This window comes from Nansenia antarctica (assembly GCF_963989245.1).
Source record: "Nansenia antarctica genome assembly, chromosome: 6".
Taxonomy (NCBI): Eukaryota; Metazoa; Chordata; class Actinopteri; order Argentiniformes; family Microstomatidae; genus Nansenia; species Nansenia antarctica.
This window is the reverse complement of record NC_137676.1, coordinates 29275557-29295719: the sequence shown is the minus strand read 5'-3', so window position 1 is coordinate 29295719 and position 20163 is coordinate 29275557. Positions and strand designations below refer to the sequence as shown.

The 20163-nt window shown below is 44.6% G+C and overlaps 1 protein-coding gene across 1 annotated transcript in view; it reads right to left on the bottom strand.

Annotated features, from left to right (window-relative positions):
- LOC308160421 (myosin light chain kinase 2, skeletal/cardiac muscle-like) overlaps positions 1 to 20163 on the bottom strand; it is a gene marked incomplete at both ends in the record, with an annotated part of 40027 nt that overhangs the window by 6495 nt on the left and 13369 nt on the right. The window contains 7 exons of the mRNA XM_080534336.1: positions 1030 to 1182; positions 2027 to 2155; positions 4771 to 4841; positions 5752 to 5893; positions 6329 to 6438; positions 9106 to 9199; positions 9941 to 10046. Coding sequence (XP_080390462.1) covers positions 1030 to 1182; positions 2027 to 2155; positions 4771 to 4841; positions 5752 to 5893; positions 6329 to 6438; positions 9106 to 9199; positions 9941 to 10046 — 805 coding nt within the window. The remainder of the gene's footprint in view (positions 1 to 1029; positions 1183 to 2026; positions 2156 to 4770; positions 4842 to 5751; positions 5894 to 6328; positions 6439 to 9105; positions 9200 to 9940; positions 10047 to 20163) is intronic.

The window sequence follows — 20163 nt, the reverse complement described above, 5'->3', positions numbered from 1 at the left end:
CAAAGTGGTGGTAGGCCTATGCTCCTGAAACGACAGAGCAAACGCGCTATTAGGGATAATAAGTACAATGAGCCATAAGCCATTCATTCAAAATATACAAAATACAATTAGGTTATTAAATACAATAACGACAGGCTTGGTACTCACTTAATGTGAAAAGTGGCATCTCCCATCGGTCACTATTTGCTTGATATCTGGTGATATTGACGTCACTTTAATCCGCAGGCAGTTTATTTGTATTTTTATGCATCAATCGATTCCTCTCGTGCGTCTTTATCGCATTCATTGACGAAAAGGACGACTCGCATGTATAGAAAGGGAACATTGTGAGCACTGAAGATGTGAGTCTCACAACGGCAACTTTCCTCTTTAGACCTTTGGAGAGTGACATTATGTTTCTCTTGCTAGCTAGCAGGTTAAATGTTTAGCTAACTTCACCCGACACGCAAACAACCAATCCAATAATAAATAATGTGACCATGTCTGGGAGGAGGGGGGAATCATTCAGAATAAAAATATGTTAAATAATTATTAGAATAAGTTAGGCTGCGATACATCGTCAGTCCACATATTTATTATTCAAAAATATGGAAAAGGGTGAAACTACGTTTCAACGTTGTTGAGAATCACAACACAAACTCGCTAGTCAAGCCTAATACTGCAACGTAATGGATTGGACTGCTACCTAGTTAACTTTAAGACTACTTTACATTGTTAGCAGGCTCACAAAACAAGCTGTGTTAGTTGACTAGCGATGTGTACATTTTTCGAAAGAAAAGTCAAAGCATTAGAACGTGTCACATTTTTTAACAATCAATTACTTAAATTAGCCTTTGATTATGTTCGGGCCCGCTATCTAGTGGCTCAAATTTGTTTGGGCCCGAGGCCAAACCTAATTGCCGACCCCTGCCCTAGATAATGGACAAAGGCAAAAGACTCTGACTCCCCCCCCCCTCTCCACCGTCAACCAAACCTGAGACATTGATTGCTTCTAAGCCAGGCTAGCGACCCTCACCCCTTCTCCCTCACCCCTTCTCCCGGATCAGCAGGTTGGATATGAAGTCCCTGGCCTCAGCTGAGATGTGCTCAAACGCCTCCTCCTCGAAGTACCAGTTGACAGCCAGGACGTTGTTGAGGGTCTGGCTGTCATCATCGCCCAGGAAGGGGGAGAGGCCACTCAGCCTGCCGATGGGGCAGAGGAAACAACATCCACATACAGCCCAGTACCCAGTACACAGTGTTGGACAAGACACTGGCCTCCACACACCAGCATGGTGGGCCACAGCATTTAGAACTGATATGAAAGTGAAGGGAACATGTAGATCAGGCTCGTCCTGGGCCCTATCCACAAACACCCCAAGCTCCCATTCCCTGGACACTGTGGCCCTGAAAGGCTTTGATAGCTAGAAACTATGGCAATGATTTGAACTAGCCCACTATGGGCAGAGTGGAGCAACTACCATCTTTCTTATACAATCCCTTGCAAAGTATTCCCCCTCCCCAGCACTATTAGCCTTACATTTACGTATATACATTCAATTCAGATTTTCCCCACAGATCTACAGCTTGCTGGACACTTTCAAAGTTGTATAAATACAGTATAACATAAAAAAAAAAAAAAAAAATGCCTGGTTGCATAAGTATTCACCTCCTTTGTTGGCACCCGTAGAATTAGCTCAAATGATATGATACGATATCTTCAGCAAGTTAGACAACCACATTCATCTGAGTGCAGTGATGATAGTTCATGCAATTTCTGAATGAAATGAATACCCTTGTCTTAAAGTTTGTAGAGTCACTTCACAGGGAATCAGAAACTGTGTCTGGTCCTTCTAGGCTGACTCACAGCATATAGGTGACCACCCCCTCTAGGCTGACTCACAGCATATAGGTGACCACCCCCTCTAGGCTGACTCACAGCATATAGGTGACCACCCCCTCTAGGCTGACTCACAGCATATAGGTGACCACCCCCTCTAGGCTGACTCACAGCATATAGGTGACCACCCCCTCTAGGCTGACTCACAGCATATAGGTGACCACCCCCAGGGTCCACATGTCCGTTGGGAAGGACACAAAGTCATAGTTCACCACCTCTGGGGCCAGAAACTCAGGTGTTCCAAAGTTGACCCTCTGCTTGTCCCGTGGTCTGTATCTGGTGGGCAGAGAGGAAGGGCATCGATCAATAAGGTGTTCTTTGAGGGAAAACCGACAGCACAGCCAATAAATAAGCAACCAGGATATACAGATGTGTTATCTTTGCTTTTTTTTTTTTACACTCAGACCTGGGTTTAGTATTTCATAAAGGGCATATTTCGGTGTTGTTACTAGTGCCGGTAAGATTCAACACCAAGCTAATTCATGACAAAAGTGTGGCCCAATCCCATTTCTTATTTTCACCCCTACCCCTCTTTTTCGCATGCCCCTCGGAACAGAGTTACAAGGGGTAGTGGTTGAAATCTTCCCCTATGAAATGGGACGACCATGGCTGCCCTTTGCCCCCCCTTGAGGCCCTGTTTAAAAGTAGGGCTTTGGGGAGGGCCAGGAAGATCATGGCTGACCCCGCACACCCAGGACACGGTCTCTTCGGCCCGCTCCCCTCAGGCAGGAGGGTGCGGTCCCTAAAAACTGTGAAGGCCCGACATGCACACAGCTTTTTCCCCACAGCCATCCGGCTCCTAAATGCTGCTGGCCCCCCCCCCTGACCTGACCCCTATCTATCTACCCTCCCTCCACCCCCACCCAGAGAGCTTTGGACTGTCTGGATATGAACACTTGAACACTTGATCTCTGCACTTTATATTTATATTAATTATGACTCTTGCACTATGATGTTGGTTTGCACTGTCTTGTCCTGTCTTGCACCTGTCCTGCTGTAAACCGTGCTCTACTGTCCCAAACCAAATTCCTAACATGTTTACATGTCATGGCAATAAAGTCTTCTGATTCTGATTCTGACCCTTCAAGACCCTGATACGTCATCAGTGGTATCATAGAAAAGCATGGACGCTTGTGATTCATTCCCAACTTATACATTTCATGCTATCAATCAATCAAACAAGTCATCAAATAAAAAAGAACAATGCTTCATTATCAGGCCAGTTCATGACAGAATAGCGGTGCTCTGTAGGCTAGCAACCCTGCTCCTACCCTGCCAGTCTGCACTGATATTAGAGGAGCGGTAACAAATGTAACAACTTTGCTGCTGGACTGACATTTTGGGCGTCATATGCCATCAAAGGGGGGAAATGTGTCAAAATACGGGACTGTCATTCACAAATCAGCCTTAAAACAATGATGTAACATTAGCTAGGTAGCTATCAGCATACTAAGATAATCTGATGGTTATCACCATTTATATATCTTTATTAACGAAGGAAATAATTCTATTTGTGGTTTTCTTTTGTTGCTTGTGCGTTCGCCACTATCTTGCCGATGATTTGTAGGGCATTCTGGGAGATTTCTCATAACACTCAGTTTGGAGTGTGTGAAAAAAACTGGAGGGCTATGTAGCCCTACCACTTCGCCCTACTCCTTTATCCCAACAAGAATCAGGACACCCTACCCCTATGCGTGAACGTGCTAAACGGAGGGGTAGGGCTACATTGTAAGGACACAGGGTGTGATGGGACTGGGCCTTAGGCTGCATTATCAGTTATTGTTATTGTTATCAGTTATTATTAATTCAATGATCAACCTTTTCACAAGGCATTCTAGGATATTTCTCATAACATTCCATTTTGAGTGTGCCTCTGAAAACCTCAGTAGCACTACCAGTTCGCCTTAAGCCCAATTTATACTTCTGCGTCGAATTTACGCGCGACTACGCCGTAGCCTACGCAAGGGCTCTCCCAATTTATACTTCTGTGTTGGTCGGTCTGCGTCGCGTTGGTCGGTGTACCGTGTACTCATAGCGGCATAATATCGATTTTTTTTAATGCTTGTTGTAAAGAAAATGTATATAATGCATTGAAATGACATTAAACTAAGATGATACGATGTTTATCATAATTTTTCAAATCTTTATTAAGTAATTACAGAAAAAGTAAATGACATTTCTGTCATGGCTTCCGCATTTACGAGAGTCGGAATGTGACGCTACCCAGCGGACCAATCACAGTTCTTTACATTAAATATGTCTTATCATCATCCGCTGTCAAACGCCACAGGTAATCATTTATTTCTAAATAAACAGGATTGTACATCTCGTAAATGTGAATCGCGCTCCTTATGGGAAGGCTGTGCTTGACGCTTCCATGGGGCGCTCCGTTGGAACGGTGTACTCATAGCGGCATAATAGCGATTTTTTTATCGCAGTTTATCGAAGTTCTATGATGCATTGAAATGACATTAAACTAAGATAATACGATGGTTATCATAATCTTTCAAATCTTTATTAATAAGTAATTACAGAAAAAGTAAATGACATTTCTGTCATGGCTTCCGCATTTTGGCCTAAGAGAGAGTCGGAATCATGTCGGAATCATGTGCTACCAATCACAGTGCTTACAGTCTGCGTAGGCACTGCCGCGTAGTTACACTTTTGGAGAGGTGCGTGTCAACCTACGGCGTAGGCTACGCCGTAGGTTTTACGCAGAAGTATAAATTGGGCTTTACCCCTCTAAAACGGAGGGGTAGGGCTGAATTGTAGGGGCAATGGGGTGTATTGGGATTGGGCCTGTCTGTACCTTTGTACATCAAAAATAGAGATTCGGTTAAAAATCCCACCCAGGTCTTACACACACACACATGCACACGCACACGCATTACCTTCTGGCCAATCCAAAGTCAATAATCTTCACCTGATGTCCGTTGCGATTCACACAAAGGATATTCTCGGGCTGTGAACAGAGCATCAACTCATTTGAACAACTATGACAGCAAAGTTCTAAAGCTGCACTCTGGGTTTTCAAATACTGACCCAACAAGACTGAGGGCAAGGGGATTTGCAATTGTGTACCACTGTCTTCAATGAAACTGTGTGTGTGTGTTGTGTGTGTGCACATTTTTGTGTTTTGGTTGAAAACTTAACACATTTTGGCCGTTTGGCAGTTATAGATTTTGCTTTGTGATGATTGAAGTGTACCTGGCATTTGTGTGTGTTAGTGTGTGTGTTCCTGGTATTCTATGTGTTAGTGTGTGTGTGTGTGTGTGTGTGTGTGTGTGTGTGTGTGAGTGCCTGGTATTTGTGTGTGTTAGTGTGTGTGTGTGTGTGTGTGTGTGTGTGCGCCTGGTATTTGTGTGTGTGTGTGTGTGTGTGTGTGTGCCTGGTATTTGTGTGTGTTAGTGTGTTAGTGTGTGTGTGTGTGTGTGTGTGTGTGTGTGTGTTAGTGTGTGTTAGTGTGTGTGTGTGTGTGTGTGTGTGTGTGTGTTAGTGTGTGTGTTAGTGTGTGTGTTAGTGTGTGTGTTAGTGTGTTAGTGTGTGTGTGCCTGGTATTTGTGTGTGTGTGTGTGTTTGTGTGTGTGTTAGTGTGTGTGTGTGTGTGTGCCTGGTATTTGTGTGTGTTAGTGTGTGTGTGTTAGTGTGTGTGTGTGTCTGGTATTTGTGTGTGTTAGTGTGTGTGTGTGTGTGTGTGTGTGTTAGTGTGTGTGTGTGTGTGTGTGTGCCTGGTATTTGTGTGTGTGTTAGTGTGTGTGTGTGTTAGTGTGTGTGTGTTAGTGTGTGTGTTAGTGTGTGTGTTAGTGTGTGTGTGTTAGTGTGTGTGTGCCTGGTATGTGTTGCTAGGTAACCCAGATGGCCAGCAGCCTCACCTTCAGGTCCAGGTGCAGGATGTACATCTGGTGCAGGTAGTGAACCCCCTCACACACCTGCCTGAGGAACAGCATGGCGTCCACCTCCGTGAGCGGTGCGCTCTCGTCCACGATCCTATCAAACAGCTCCCCACCCTCAACACTGACACAAACACAGACACACACACACACACACACACACACACACACAAAACAGCTCTGTCAACACCGCTTCACCTACACACAGACCAGGGAGTTCAACACTGACGCATTTTAAGACTTTATTAGGGTTTACACTGTAAAGAGGGAGGGTTTGTGATGGTCTTCTCCTGTGTGGCTGTGTGACAGAGAGAGAGAAAGTGTGTTGTGAGTTTACTATGCAGGCTGGGAACTGTGAGTTTGTGTGTGTGTGTGTGTGTGTGTTTGTAGTACGTGCGTGTACGTTTGCGATGTTGAAACTAGACTGTTAGATCTGGGCAGACTGGCTACTTGAAAAGTAGATCTTGGTTAAAAAAAAGTCACCCCTGGTTTACAGTAAAGAATTTACATCAAAGAACCCAGAGTAAGGTTGGAGAAAGTAGAAACTGTAGTCATTTACTATTCCAGGATCAACACCACTTGGTTGTTTGTCTCAAAGGCGTCGTAGAGCTGGAGGATGTTAGCGTGACTCAGCTGGTTCATCACCTGCACCTCGGTAACGGCCATTTCCTGTCAGACACAGTGCACTGCAGGGAATATGAACACACCAGGGACGTGCCGTCCATATAAGCAGAGGTAAGCAGTGCTTACCCAACGAAAAAAGGAAAGGAAAGAAAATATTAAAATAAAAGTGCATGTAAACCGTTTGTTTGTTTTCATTAAAAGAGTCGTATTTTAGGTCCCAGGGCAGCAGGAGTCATTCATTTTGACGTTGCATTTTTAGCGCCACCTGCAGGAGTAAGCACTTCCTACTCTGCATTGCGTTGCATATAAGCACTCCTCTCTCTGCTTTCCCTTGCGTACATTCGAATGCGTGAAAATGTCTTTTTTATTTTTTTCCGATGCCTCAGCCCGCTGTTTAATGTGGCCATGGTAAGCATGCTTACAGCCAATAAGTAGGTATTTCATTCCGATAAGAGCTACTGATTGGCTATCATTTTCAAGTTCACATAACATTTCACACTACTTTCTCTCGCCCGGCAGAATAGTTTATGCTACCTAGCTCAAACGATCTAATCAATAAGGATAACTTGCTTTTTTAATTTTGTGAATATGGACATTACTGTCAGTGTCATCACTGGCCCTGATCTCAATTGAAAAAGAGAGACTTTCCAAACTGCAACAGGCGAGTGACTTCTACACTAAAGTGACAGAGGTGTTCCTTCGCAAGGAGAGGCGCATGGACCTCGTTTTCAAGTAAAGGTAAGATATCATTTTTAAATTTACGTCATGGCTTCTTTGCTGGTTTATATGATTGGCGAGGCTGGTGGCGATCTGTGCTTGTTTAGCTATATGGTTTGGGTACTACTGTGCTGCTGGCTATGGCTTCTTATTTAAGACTTCCTCTGCTTTTACCTTTGAATAGTCATGTGCCGTTGTGTTTGGAGAGAGAGCTGCTTAATCAATCAATCAGAGAGCTGGTTAATCAATCGCTGAGATAGGCCTAATGTCGCTCTCCGTGCCAGTGGTTCTGGACCAAAAGTGTTTGAGAGAGATAGAGAGGGAGGGTTTGTTTGTTGAGATTGAACGGCCCCACGGTGGTGTAGCGGTCTAAGCTCTGGCCACTAGTGCAAGCTGCCCACCGGGGACTGGGATCGTATCCCAGCTCGCCAGATCCGGATATGGCTGGGGCACACACAGGGAGCGGCATATTGGGCGGCCGCTCCCGAGGGCAGTATAGGAGTATTTCCGGACAAGGATCCGTCGCGCAACAGCGCCCCCGGGGTGCCGGAATAACAGGTGCTGGGCTCGAGGAGCCAGTCAGCTAGTCTGCCTGGCGGCCTCTTCTGGGACTGCCGGCCACGGGGTCGTGCGGCGGATCCTTCGCAATAGGCAGGGGATAATTGGATGCTAGGTTGGGTTCAATTGGCTACCAAATTGGGTGAAAAAGGGATAAAATAAAAAAAATAAAAAAAAAATAAAAAAGAACAATGAGCACCCCTGATATAGTCGAAACTGGCAACTGTTTTTTTTGTTTTTGGTAATCTGATCACAAAGTGACACTACAGTTTATTAGCGGGTTCTAGGGCATCAAAATTGCATTTCCTTGAAACTGCATTCACTGATAGCGTGTATGTGTAATTATGTGTATTTCTATATTTTATGCTTACCCAATCTAAAAGCTCACGGCACGTGCCTGGAACACACACAACACAAATGGACATAGTATCAGTGGCGGCTGGCCGATAGAGGGCGCTGGGGCGCCGCCCCCACCTTCACTTCCTAGTTCCCCACCTTCACTTCCTAGTTGCGATTTGTAAAAAAAAAATGTTTAAATAAACATTGTTTATTCACAAAATGCGGCTGATATTCTGTCGGCGCCTATCAGCATTCATTAAAAATCCTCCAATACAATAAACATTTTATCTGTGTGTGTGTAAAATTCACTGTTAAAATACATAGGGGGAGGCGTCGGGGCGCCGGTCAATGCAAGTCTATGGCAGGCCGAATACTTTTCGCTTACACGTGAGCTGTAGCAGCGCTCCAATTGGCTGTCTCCTATTTCTAGGCCGGGGCGCAAAAATGTGCGTCCTGAATATCCGGTTGTTAAGTCTGACGTCAAACGTGACGTTTTGCAATTTCCGGCTTTTACAAAAAAAGAAAACAATGTGGTGGTCTGTAAACTGTGCAGAAATGAAATGGCCTATCACAGGAGTACATCTGCAATGAACGAGCACCTCAAGAGAAAGCATCCTGGAGCTCTTTGTGAAGACAGCCGCAAGATAGCACCACCATAAGTCAGCGTTGTATTTCTGTTCACTTTTCCGGCCGTGTATGAGTGAAAAATGGATAGCTACTAGCTAATGTTACACAAGCAATGTAGCTCACCACAGTTTATATGTCTTGTCTTCTGGTGTTAGTAATAATATAAAAAAAAAAATCTATTGCCTCTAAAATCACCACGAACAGAACGGCGGAGGTACGGGTAAACGTGCGCGAGCACGCGGAAAAAAAATCGTGCACGCGGAAAAAAAATCACACGTGCTGTGCGAGCGAAAGAGGACCCCCCCGCCACTAATGTGAAAAATCCTGGAGGAAACACTGCTGTGCCCCACCCAAAATGTTTAGCACCAGCCGCCACTGCGTAGTATATTGTATGTATGTACGTGAATGGATGTCATTGTACCATGTGGAAATAAACGCCATTTCCAGACACGCACACACACACACGCAAACCTTTTCTTTGGCGTTTCGCGTCTTGATGATCTTTGCGGCCAGTCGTAGTCCAGATGATTTTTCTGTGCACCTGTGCACCGTGCCGAAGCGTCCACTAGGGGAGACAGAAATCTGTCTTCACTCTAGAAGTAGGTACTGAGGGCCTAGAAGTAGGTACTGAGGGCCTAGAAGTAGGTACTGTACCTACGTTCACACACGTTCACACACATTCAACTACAAACTATAGACAGCAATCCTTTACATTGAGTTATTCCATACTTATTCCATATACTCTAGTACATTTGTAATAGAGACGTTGCAAGAAAGGGTCGCTGTTTAACATAACATTAAGAGAACATGTATGTTTTAAATGAATGTGCAATAACACTATGTGCAATATGACAACCCTAGTCGTTTTATCTGTACAGTATAGTATAGTGGATAGTGTACATAGCCTTTATTTATATAAACCAGCTCCTTTCCCTTCTTGTTTTTTTAGTTTTTCTTTCTTTCCTAGCACCAGGGGAGCCACCCCTCCCAAATTTCGTTGTTTGGTACCTGTACTATAGCAATGACAATAAAGACCATTCATTCATTCATTCATTCATTCATTCATTCATTCATGTGATGATGGGATGAGGAGTCTCAATACAACATTACACCTCACTGCTACTTGCAGTAATCTAACAAGGTAGGTCATCAGCACTGATGTTATCCTGGTGAGGGCCGACGGAAAACATTACGTTGAATATTGAAGTTTAAGTGCACTTTGTTCCTGATGTCATTGTTATGAAATACTGAGTAAACATCAATGGAAACAGGATGGTAAAATAGATGACAGTAGACGTCAGCTCACCCCCCCAGCACCTCCTTAACGTGGATGATGAAGGCGTCAGATGGAGTGTTGGACCTCAATGATATAACACGGTGAAGGAAAGGGGCTGCCTGGGGGGTTATGGCATCTGAGAGAGAGAGAGAGAGAGAGAGAGAGAGAGAGAGAGAGAGAAGGGGGGGAGAGAGAGAGAGAGAGAGAGGGGGAGAGAGAGGGGGGGAGAGAGAGGGAGGGCGGGGGAGAGAGAGAGAGAGAGAGAGAGAGGGGAGGGGGAGAGAGGGGGGGAGAGAAAGATGGGGGGAGAGAGAGAGAGAGAGGGGGGGAGAGAGAGAGATATTCAGAGAGGAGTAGAAACAGAAAAACACTTTCTCTTATTTTGTAAAAAAAAAATAGAACATTTAACTTCCCCCGATTCCAACATATTTTGCCAGACTTTTAAAGACTTTGACAGACTCTGACAGACTTGAAAAGCTAGAAAACCTCTCTTGTATTTACTGGGGGGAAAAACTGAGTATGCCACATTGGCAGCTAAGTATTTGGCCTCTTTCCATATCATAAGAAGTGACAGTGTATTGACTGTTTATAGCTTCACATTAGTTACAAATTATGGCCTTATTGTTGATTCCGCTGATTCTTATTGTTGTTGTATTTTGTTGTTCTTGCTTATTCATGACAAAAAAAGCACAAGTTCAAATTGAGAGAGAGAGAGAGAGATAGTCGGAGTAGGCAACTAGAGATACCCAGGATCCTGCAAAGTAGCGTATTCTAGTTAAACCACTTTAATGGCAAACTTCCTGTAGCTAGCATAATACTTGGTCTCTTCGATCTGCAAGTGACTCAAAGCCTGGTCAGAGCCTTTTGCATATCTGTGATTCAAAGAAAATATTGGGGGGAAATGACGGAAGGTACTACATCTAGGGACTGTTCATTATGTCGTTGAGTTGGGGCTCCAAATGGAAACAAGGTTGAAAAGTGAATTAGTATTTATGAGTCTTTTGTCTGCACATGGTAAGTGAGCATCTACCTATGACGTTGTGGCAGCTAGTTTTGGGTGTGGCCTTGGCTTGAGGCCTGTCTACCGTGGCTGGGACTAATCTGATCTGGATCCCACTGGCCGGGCCTGGGCCAGTCCCTCTCACAACACTGGACTTCTTCCCAAGCAGAGGGGCCAGGGTTAGACAGCTCTTTCCCAGCGGAGGGGCTGGGACTGGGCAAACGGACAAGGACTTGATCCCTGTGCTCTGGAGCCTACGACCAGAGAGAGAAAACACTGCCTGAATAAAAAAGAAATCCCAATTCAAGCAATGATCCTCTTTATAGTGGGTGGCAATCTATGGGTAAATAGTTGTTTTCATTTCAAATTTGTGCTAAAGTTTGTTTTTCACTTCTAAGTTGAAGATAAGGGTCTATAGATTCGAGTGGCCCACCCACAAATAAGAAATAAGGCCTCTAGGGGGCGCTGTTTTTAGCAAAATTGCTATAACTTTTGATTGGATTGTCCGATCTGAACCAGTGAGATATGTATGGATTCAGCATCAAGAGTACTATCTGATAATACAAGCACATAGCTTATAGAAACATTATTTTGTCTGATATTCACAAAAATAGACTGTTGATCATTGAACTGATAAGCTAAAACAAGTTTTTGTGCATATTTAGGCCTAATATAGTGAACCACAATCACATTACATTTTATTTATCTTTTAATTGTGCCAAAATATGATCAGTAGTAACTCCTTTGAAATGTACTTGTTTGACTTATCCCATACAGCCTACATGTCAGTCTTGTAAATTGCTCTTGTCTTGCTACTTCTCACACTTGCACTTGCGCAGACGTGTGCATTTCAACTGTATGCATGCACTTGCACTGAGAGCAGGTAGGCCTACTCGTACAAGTGCACTTTATATTCAGGTGTCTCTCTTGGGCAACTCCCTCAGTCCAATCCTCAAGGGCCTTCTCGGTTCCACTGTCCTCGTAGGCTCGCTTCAGAAGGCTGTTCAGTACCACAACAGTAACTTGATGGCCGTATCTTGTTCTCATTGCATTGGATGCTTTCAGAAATGATGTTGCTGCTGCTTCTGACTTCACAAGCCCAGCTTCTTTCAGGGCTTCAGACCATCCAGACCCATGTAGAAGATCTCTAATGGTGCTCCACAAAGCCATTTCAATGTGGAGCCCACCAAGCATCACCACAAACTTGTCTTGTCTGAAGATGTCAGAGAATGTCCACTGCATTCGTTTTGCAAGGACAGAGTGGTTGGTCCACTACCATCACAGGGACTTGAGGTGGGCTGTGGGTTGAGGTGCTCAGTTGTCTTACCAGTTCCATTCCATGGCGATTCATTTCTGGGGTGGCTGCTTTCTCATGAAAAAGTGGCAGGAAAAGTGTCCAACTGCATCTGATCGAGCAGCGTGGAATGAAGACCACATTGCTGTAGTGGCATTTTCCGCATCAGAATCAACATAAAGGGTTTCATGTACTGCAGTCATCCATGCCTGTTCATGCTGTTTCTCTGCATCGAAGGAACTGGTCGCCACCAGCTGCACAACTTTTACTGGAGGTTGGGTGACAAGATTTTGGCCCACAGGTGGTACAAACGTGTACAAATGAGGCAGGATAGGTCCTCTGCTGCCTGCTCCTGTTTTCTGTGAGTCGATTCGTAGACATTCTTGGTTCAACCCAGGATTCTCTGATGTAGGAAACTGAAAGATTGAAATCCCTGTTCCATGGAAGGATGAGCTTGCAGTATGTGATGTGGGATTATGATCCAAGTTATCAAGGGCTGCAACTGTGAAGATTTGCTGAAGCAAATTAGTAGGACAGACTATATCTGCGTTGTTCCTTGTTTGCTGTGCAATAGCCTGTGCAAAGCTAACTTCAAGGGCGAGGACTTTCTTGTAAGACACACTCAGACGATATCTGTGTAGGAGATTGACCAACGTCTTGCTTCTTGTTAGCGAATGCAATCCGAGGGCAAGAAACACTGTAAGCGGTGGCTCACAATTAGAGTTTGCAGAAAGAGAGGTCATATTTAACATGGCCACCTGACTCACAGAGAGGGTCCTTCTGGAATTCTCTTGTTCTGGCAATGATTTGGGTCTTGCGAGGAGATGACGGAAGAAATACTTCATACGTTGTGGAACTGATGATTCTTCACAACCATTGGGAAATGAACCATCAAACCTGAATGGTGTCATGATCCACAACAGCCTTTCTGAGGATTGACGCTGCCATTAGTAATGTATGTGCTTCCTCATCTGGTGTTTGTGTTGCTTCTGATATGATCTTCCTGGCGGTCTTCGAGTACAAGGAGAACTCGGTTACGGATACCTTTCTCCTCTGTTAAATCCGGGAAGTGTTCAAGGACTGTTAACTTCAAGCGTGTCCGGTTCACGGTCTGCTGGATTCCATATTGTTCCAATTTATCTGTCATCATTTCTGTTAGGTCTTGCAATGCAAACCTCCTACAACCTCCAGCTATTTCTTCCTTTATGAATTGGAGCAATTCATTTTCTGCTGTGATCTCAGAGTTTTCACCCACTGTGTCTTCTCTACAAATTGCATTGTAACAGCGGTTGAACCCTGCGTAGCACTTCAGATGATACTTGGCTTCAATAGCAACCAGATCTCCTCCTGCAAAGAGTGCCACAATACGATCTTCCCCCAATGCAACTGCCTTGTCATGTATCGTTTGGGTTAGTTCTACTTTCTGGAAAGAATGGTCGTCTTTATTTGTCTCTTCACCACATAAAAGACAATGGTTACGATTAACAGGTGCACCAGTTCGTCTGGATCTTCGAGGATCGAAAAATCCTCTAGAAAAACTTTTTTTATATAATATTTTTTATTCCAGTATAGAAGATGTCATGTACATTGAAAAAGGCATGAATATTTTCAGTTTTTCTCCCTCCCCTCCACCCACCCCTCCCTCTCAAACATGTCTGCATACATATATGTGACACCGTTTCATTAAAAGGTCCTCATGTCGGGAATTGTGAAACCTTGCAATCGAGCCAAACAAGTCTTGTGAAAATATGTGTTTTCCGTTTTTTGGCATAGAAAGACAAATGAAGCGATGAAGAACCCACTCGATATCATAACCAATAGTTTTACATTCACTAAATACCTACATTTAGTTAGCAAAGTCGGTGGGGGGTATTAGTGTGGCAGTGTGTGTAGCCACACCCACCCCAGCTGTATTTAAGTAGCCATGTGTGTGTGGACCTGTTTGTTGACAAGTTGCTGAAGCTCTCGCTAATGCTATCAACAGAATTTCAAAAGCAGGCAGAAATATCGACAGTGGGCAATTAATGAACTCCTTCATATTGGACTATACATAATAGGAACTCCGAACGGGAACTCCGAACCTGACGATGACGAAGAAGACAATGGAATTTCAGACATTGATCTCCACATCACTTCACTATTCATGGCACAGTCGTCTGCAGACAGACCTTCTGCTGTGTTCTTTGGTAAGTTTTAGTGAGTTACATGTGTTGTTTACTTAGGATAGCCAAACAGTTATTTGTTGTTTTGTGAGTAAGGTAGCTAGCCTTTGTTAGCATCAGTTATCAAACCACTGAAACTGTGCTCACCACAATTATGCCACCCCTCTACAAAACTAATAGGAGATGGTGGGAGGAAGAAATAAGTTGTCAAAGATAAAACATAATGAATAAATACATTTGTTGCAGACCTACTAAACATGCAACATACTGTAATATGTTTCATGCACCATGTTAGTGTGTTTGTGTGTACCAGCTAGCCAAACAAGTGTTAGCTTGTTAGCTAGCTTTGTTAGAGATATAATAGATTACAGAAAAAGTAAATGCTTTTGTAATGAAAGGTAATGTCAAAAATAATAATGAATTCATTGATATGTAGATTTGCTGTAGAATAATACTGTGGATTGAAATGATTTCACTAGCCTACTTCTTACAGTACAAGTACAGTACACTGACAGTCTATGGAAAACCGACACTAGAGAAGTGTCCACACCTCTGACCTGAGATTTGTGTTACAGAATGACAAGGTGAGAGGTTCTGAGAGATGACACCTTGATGAGAGTCACCAGCACTTCAGGTATTTGTCAGTCATTGTATAGGCAATTCTATTTTATGAACATAGTAGTATTTTGTAAAAGTGGTGTGTTGGTAATAGTGGGCAATCATTTTAAATGTACTGTCTTCTTTTTTTATTACAGCTTTGATGCCCAGATGGGATGGGAAGGAACTACACCAAGTCCCACTAGATGCTTTATGGACTATAATGATAAATGCATACACACGGACGCAACATAATTATTTTCTACCATTCTATTGTATTGCTCAATTGTATCTTGCCAAATTTTTTCCATTGCCATGAATTTTCTCTTGTACTTGTAATGGGATGTAATAGACTTTTGGCACACATGGCAATAAAAAATCATGAATCTTGAATTATTATTATTATTTAACAATTTAAACATGTCAGCCCTGCAATTTTGTTTCCTGAGGTTTAGCTGACAACCCCACTGACAGATGACAGGTAGATAATGACAAGTAGTGTAATGGGGGAGTGGTTGTCTTGAGGGAGTGGTTGGGGTGGAGTTAACCAGCTATTGTTCCCACCCATTACCTCTGTGAAAAAACTCTGTGAAGACTTTGAGCCTGGTTTTCTCAAATGGTAATTTGGAGGGTATCAACATTCAAATATCCATGACTTCTTCAACTTGTATCAGATTTCAATGTATTACACATCATTTCAAAGCTTACAATCTACCCTTTCATAATCTGGAAAAAACAGAAAAATGGTTGTGCCCTACTTGCAGACTTTTTAACCATGCCCTGTCACATATAGATTTGCCCATCTAGACACACACATATAGACAAGTTACCAATGTTAACAACAATTTAGTGAGTAGATAAAAAACAAATATCTGTATGGTAGTAAAAAAACATAACAAATAAAATAAAATACTTCTTTACTCCATCCTGGTTAAGGCTTCTTTAAAACCATTACACATTGACAGAGTATGGAAAGATACTTTATCACTCAATAACTTAAATTGGCAATTAATTTGGCAAAACATATCCATTTCAATGTTACTCATATGACATACTTCACTCCATATCTGCTACATAAAATAAAGACTGTTCTGAAGGCCCAGAGTAAGAATTCGAATTAGTTAAAATAGGAGTCAGTTATATTTATTATTAGTAGTAGTTCACCCCACTCCCACCCCTTCAGGTTCCCACGTTAGTTATTTTCTATGAATGCCACTCGTTTGAATGCTGTGTGTGTTCTGTTGTGAGACGTTGCCGTTTTTGTGTTGCTGGATAATTGTGCAAGTTTTGGTGAACGCACCCTAGAATGTTCACGCGACGAAATGTTTGGTGCTCCTAACGGTGTGAGTCAGTTGGTGGTTTTGTAACGGAGAAGAGGGTTGCCTTTCGGGACTCGTGAGTGGCTAGGATAGAGACATGTTTCACCTACTTATATATACAGTATAAGCTCAATCATAAACCTCTAGTAAACCGAAGTTAAAGGTTGCTGTTGTGTGGACAGTTTTGAAGTGAACAACGAACTAGGACCGTGGGATGCGGCTAGCGAACGACGCTAGCCATCTCCGCTCCAATTCATCGTGAGTCTGACATGCACGTCCAGTCCTGAGTCGGGATATTCAGAAGACGATCCATCTGTCTACTAGCTACCTCTACGATCCATCTGTCTACTAGCTACCTCTACGATCCATCTGTCTACTAGCTACCTCTACGATCTATCTGTCTACTAGCTACCTCTACGATCCATCTGTCTACTAGCTACCTCTACGATCCATCTGTCTACTAGCTACCTCTACGATCCACCCCGGCCACGGCCTCCTCACCCTGCTTCCCTCTGGAAGAAGGTTGCGGCTGCCTAAGGCACTGAAGGCCCGCCACAGGCTCAGTTTCTTCCCCTCAGCCGCCAGGCTGCTAAATGACTCTGGCTTCCCCCTCCCCCCCGCCTCCAAGTCTTCCCAGGACTGAACATGCACTAGACCTTGTATAACTCTGCACTGCACTTTATTTACAGCACTATCCATGCACTGTCAGTCCTGTGTTGTCCTTTTTTGCCTGTTTTTGCATTTGTATTGCATAAATGCACCTTCTGTAATACCAAAGCAAATTCCTATATGTGTCAAGCATAATGGCAATAAACGTTATCTGAATCTGAATCTGAATCTGTCTACTAGCTACCTCTACGGTCCATCTGTCTACTAGCTACCTCTACGGAGTTTCCACTGAACTTTCCACTTCTCCCTCCATCCATCACCATCACCACACGTGCTACAACTCGGGCTACTGGTACCATTAGATAGGCTAGATATATTTCAATGTTAAATGTCAATCCTTTCAATGTTATATGTATGTGCATTTGTGTATGTTATCTGTATATATTAAATGTTGTAATTGTTCCATCTTTGATACCTGTCTCCCCCCCCTCAGTTATTTAGTCAGTGTCCACCATTTAAATCCAATTTAGTCTATATAGAGTGTTAGTGTTAAATTAGTGCCACTAAGGTTATAATAGTCCACGGGTGTGTATCCCCCCGATACAATTGGTCCTTCGAGCCGGATAAACTAGTGCCAACATGGCAAGCGGTGGACACTCGCCAGATAATTCCCCCCACCTACAGGGCACTAGTAGGCGCCAGCGCCAACCCCCTTCCCATCTACAAGACTACGTTCTAGATTTACCTCCCAGCCTTGATATAGGGACTGATAGTCAAAGCCTACCCGACAATAATCAAGTGTTAGCCCTGCCCCCACCTATACACAGTAGTGTAGAGCAGTGTTTTTCAACACATTTCTTACCTTGAAAAAATCCCACGGCACGCCGCCATCTCAAATGTTACAAAATGATACATAGTAGCCTATCATACGTAACATTATAAGAACTTGTCGTTATACTCACTCAGTGCGAAGCCTGGCCCTGTATGTTGGCCATGTATACGAGCCTTGCGCACAATGTGTCACTAGCAAGCAGCTTTGCATCATCACACTTCTCATCAGTTAAAACGGTTTTCAGCTCCTCCCGTGACTCAAACACGCGGGCGGCACTTTTCCGCGGGACAATCATCGGACCGCCGTATGGAGCAATAACGTCTTATGCTCCGCTCCCATCTCTTCACATAATGCTGCCAGTGGCGGCTGGTGCTAAAATGTTTGGGTGGGGCACAGGTTATGGGGGCATGCTCCACGGGGAAGAATATCAACTTTAAAATCTGGATTTATAGTCAATTTTAGCATGAGAATAGCTCTACCCCCCTCTACAGACCTCTTCATCCCCTCTACCCACCTCTACAGACCTCTCCATCCCCTCTACCCACCTCTACATACCTCTCCATCCCCTCTACCCCCCTGTACAGACCTCTCCATCCCCTCTACCCCCTGTACAGACCTCTCCATCCCCTCTACCCCCTGTACAGACCTCTTCATCCCCTCTACCCTCCTCTACAGACCTCTTCATCCCCTCTACCCTCCTCTACAGACCTCTTCATCCCCTCTACCCCCCTGTACAGACCTCTTCATCCCCTCTACCCCCCCTGTACAGACCTCTCCATCCCCTCTACCCTCCTCTACAGACCTCTCCATCCCCTCTACCCTCCTCTACAGACCTCTTCATCCCCTCTACCCCCCTGTACAGACCTCTTCATCCCCTCTACCCCCCTGTACAGACCTCTTCATACCCTCTACCGCCCTGTACAGACCTCTTCATCCCCTCTACCCCCCTGTACAGACCTCTTCATCCCCTCTACCCCTCTGTACAGACCTCTTCATCCCCTCTACCCCTCTGTACAGACCTCTTCATCCCCTGTACAGACCTCTTCATCCCCTCTACCCCCCTGTACAGACCTCTTCATCCCCTCTACCCCCCCTGTACAGACCTCTTCATCCCCTCTACCCCCCTGTACAGACCTATTCATCCCCTCTACCCCCCTGTACAGACCTCTTCATCCCCTCTACCCCCTGTACAGACCTCTTCATCCCCTCTACCCCCCTGTACAGACCTCTTCATACCCTCTACCCCCCTGTACAGACCTCTTCATCCCCTCTACCCCTCTGTACAGACCTCTTCATCCCCTCTACCCCTCTGTACAGACCTCTTCATCCCCTGTACAGACCTCTTCATCCCCTCTACCCCCCTGTACATACCTCTTCATGCCCTCTACCCCCCTGTACAGACCTCTTCATCCCCTCTACCCCCTGTACAGACCTCTTCATCCCCTCTACCCCCCTGTACAGACCTCTTCATCCCCTCTACCCCCCTGTACAGACCTCTTCATACCCTCTACCCCCCTGTACAGACCTCTTCATCCCCTCTACCCCTCTGTACAGACCTCTTCATCCCCTGTACAGACCTCTTCATCCCCTCTACCCCCCTGTACAGACCTCTTCATCCCCTCTACCCCCCTGTACAGACCTCTTCATCCCCTCTACCCCCCTGTACAGACCTCTTCATCCCCTCTACCCCCCTGTACAGACCTCTCCATCCTCTCTACCCCCCCTGTACAGACCTCTTCATCCCCTCTACCCCCCCTGTACAGACCTCTTCATCCCCTCTACCCCCCTGTACAGACCTCTTCATCCCCTCTACCCCCCTGTACAGACCTCTTCATCCCCTCTACCCCCCTGTACAGGCCTCTCCATCCCCTCTACCCCCCCTGTACAGACCTCTTCATCACCTCTACCCCCCTGTACAGACCTCTTCATCACCTCTACCCCCCCTGTACAGACCTCTTCATCACCTCTACCCCCCCAGTTTTCTCTACAATTTCTACAATTTTCTCTCTACAGTTTCTACACGTCAACGTGTACCGAAACACTTGTTTCCAACGTGGTCCTACGTTTCTCCTACACCAAGACACATACAAAGAGCATAGAAACATACAAAGAGCATAGAAACATACAAAGAGCATAGAAGATACAATCAGAATACAGTCTGCCATTCCTTCTCCCAGCATCAATTTGGTTTTCCTATCATGACTGAAGGACAGATGATTCACTTACTTACACAAGTTTGACTTCGGTAATAGGTCCAGTTGCAATATCATCAAGTTGGGAACAAAAGATGCCTCCTTCTAATCCATTTGTTCAATTTGTTTACAAAGTCCGGTAGTGGTTTGCTGTGTGATTTGCTGTATAGTAGTTCCATATTCCCCCTGCGTGTTGGTCGCACGGCAGCGGAGACGGCAGCGGAGACGGTCGCTGATAATTAAGACCA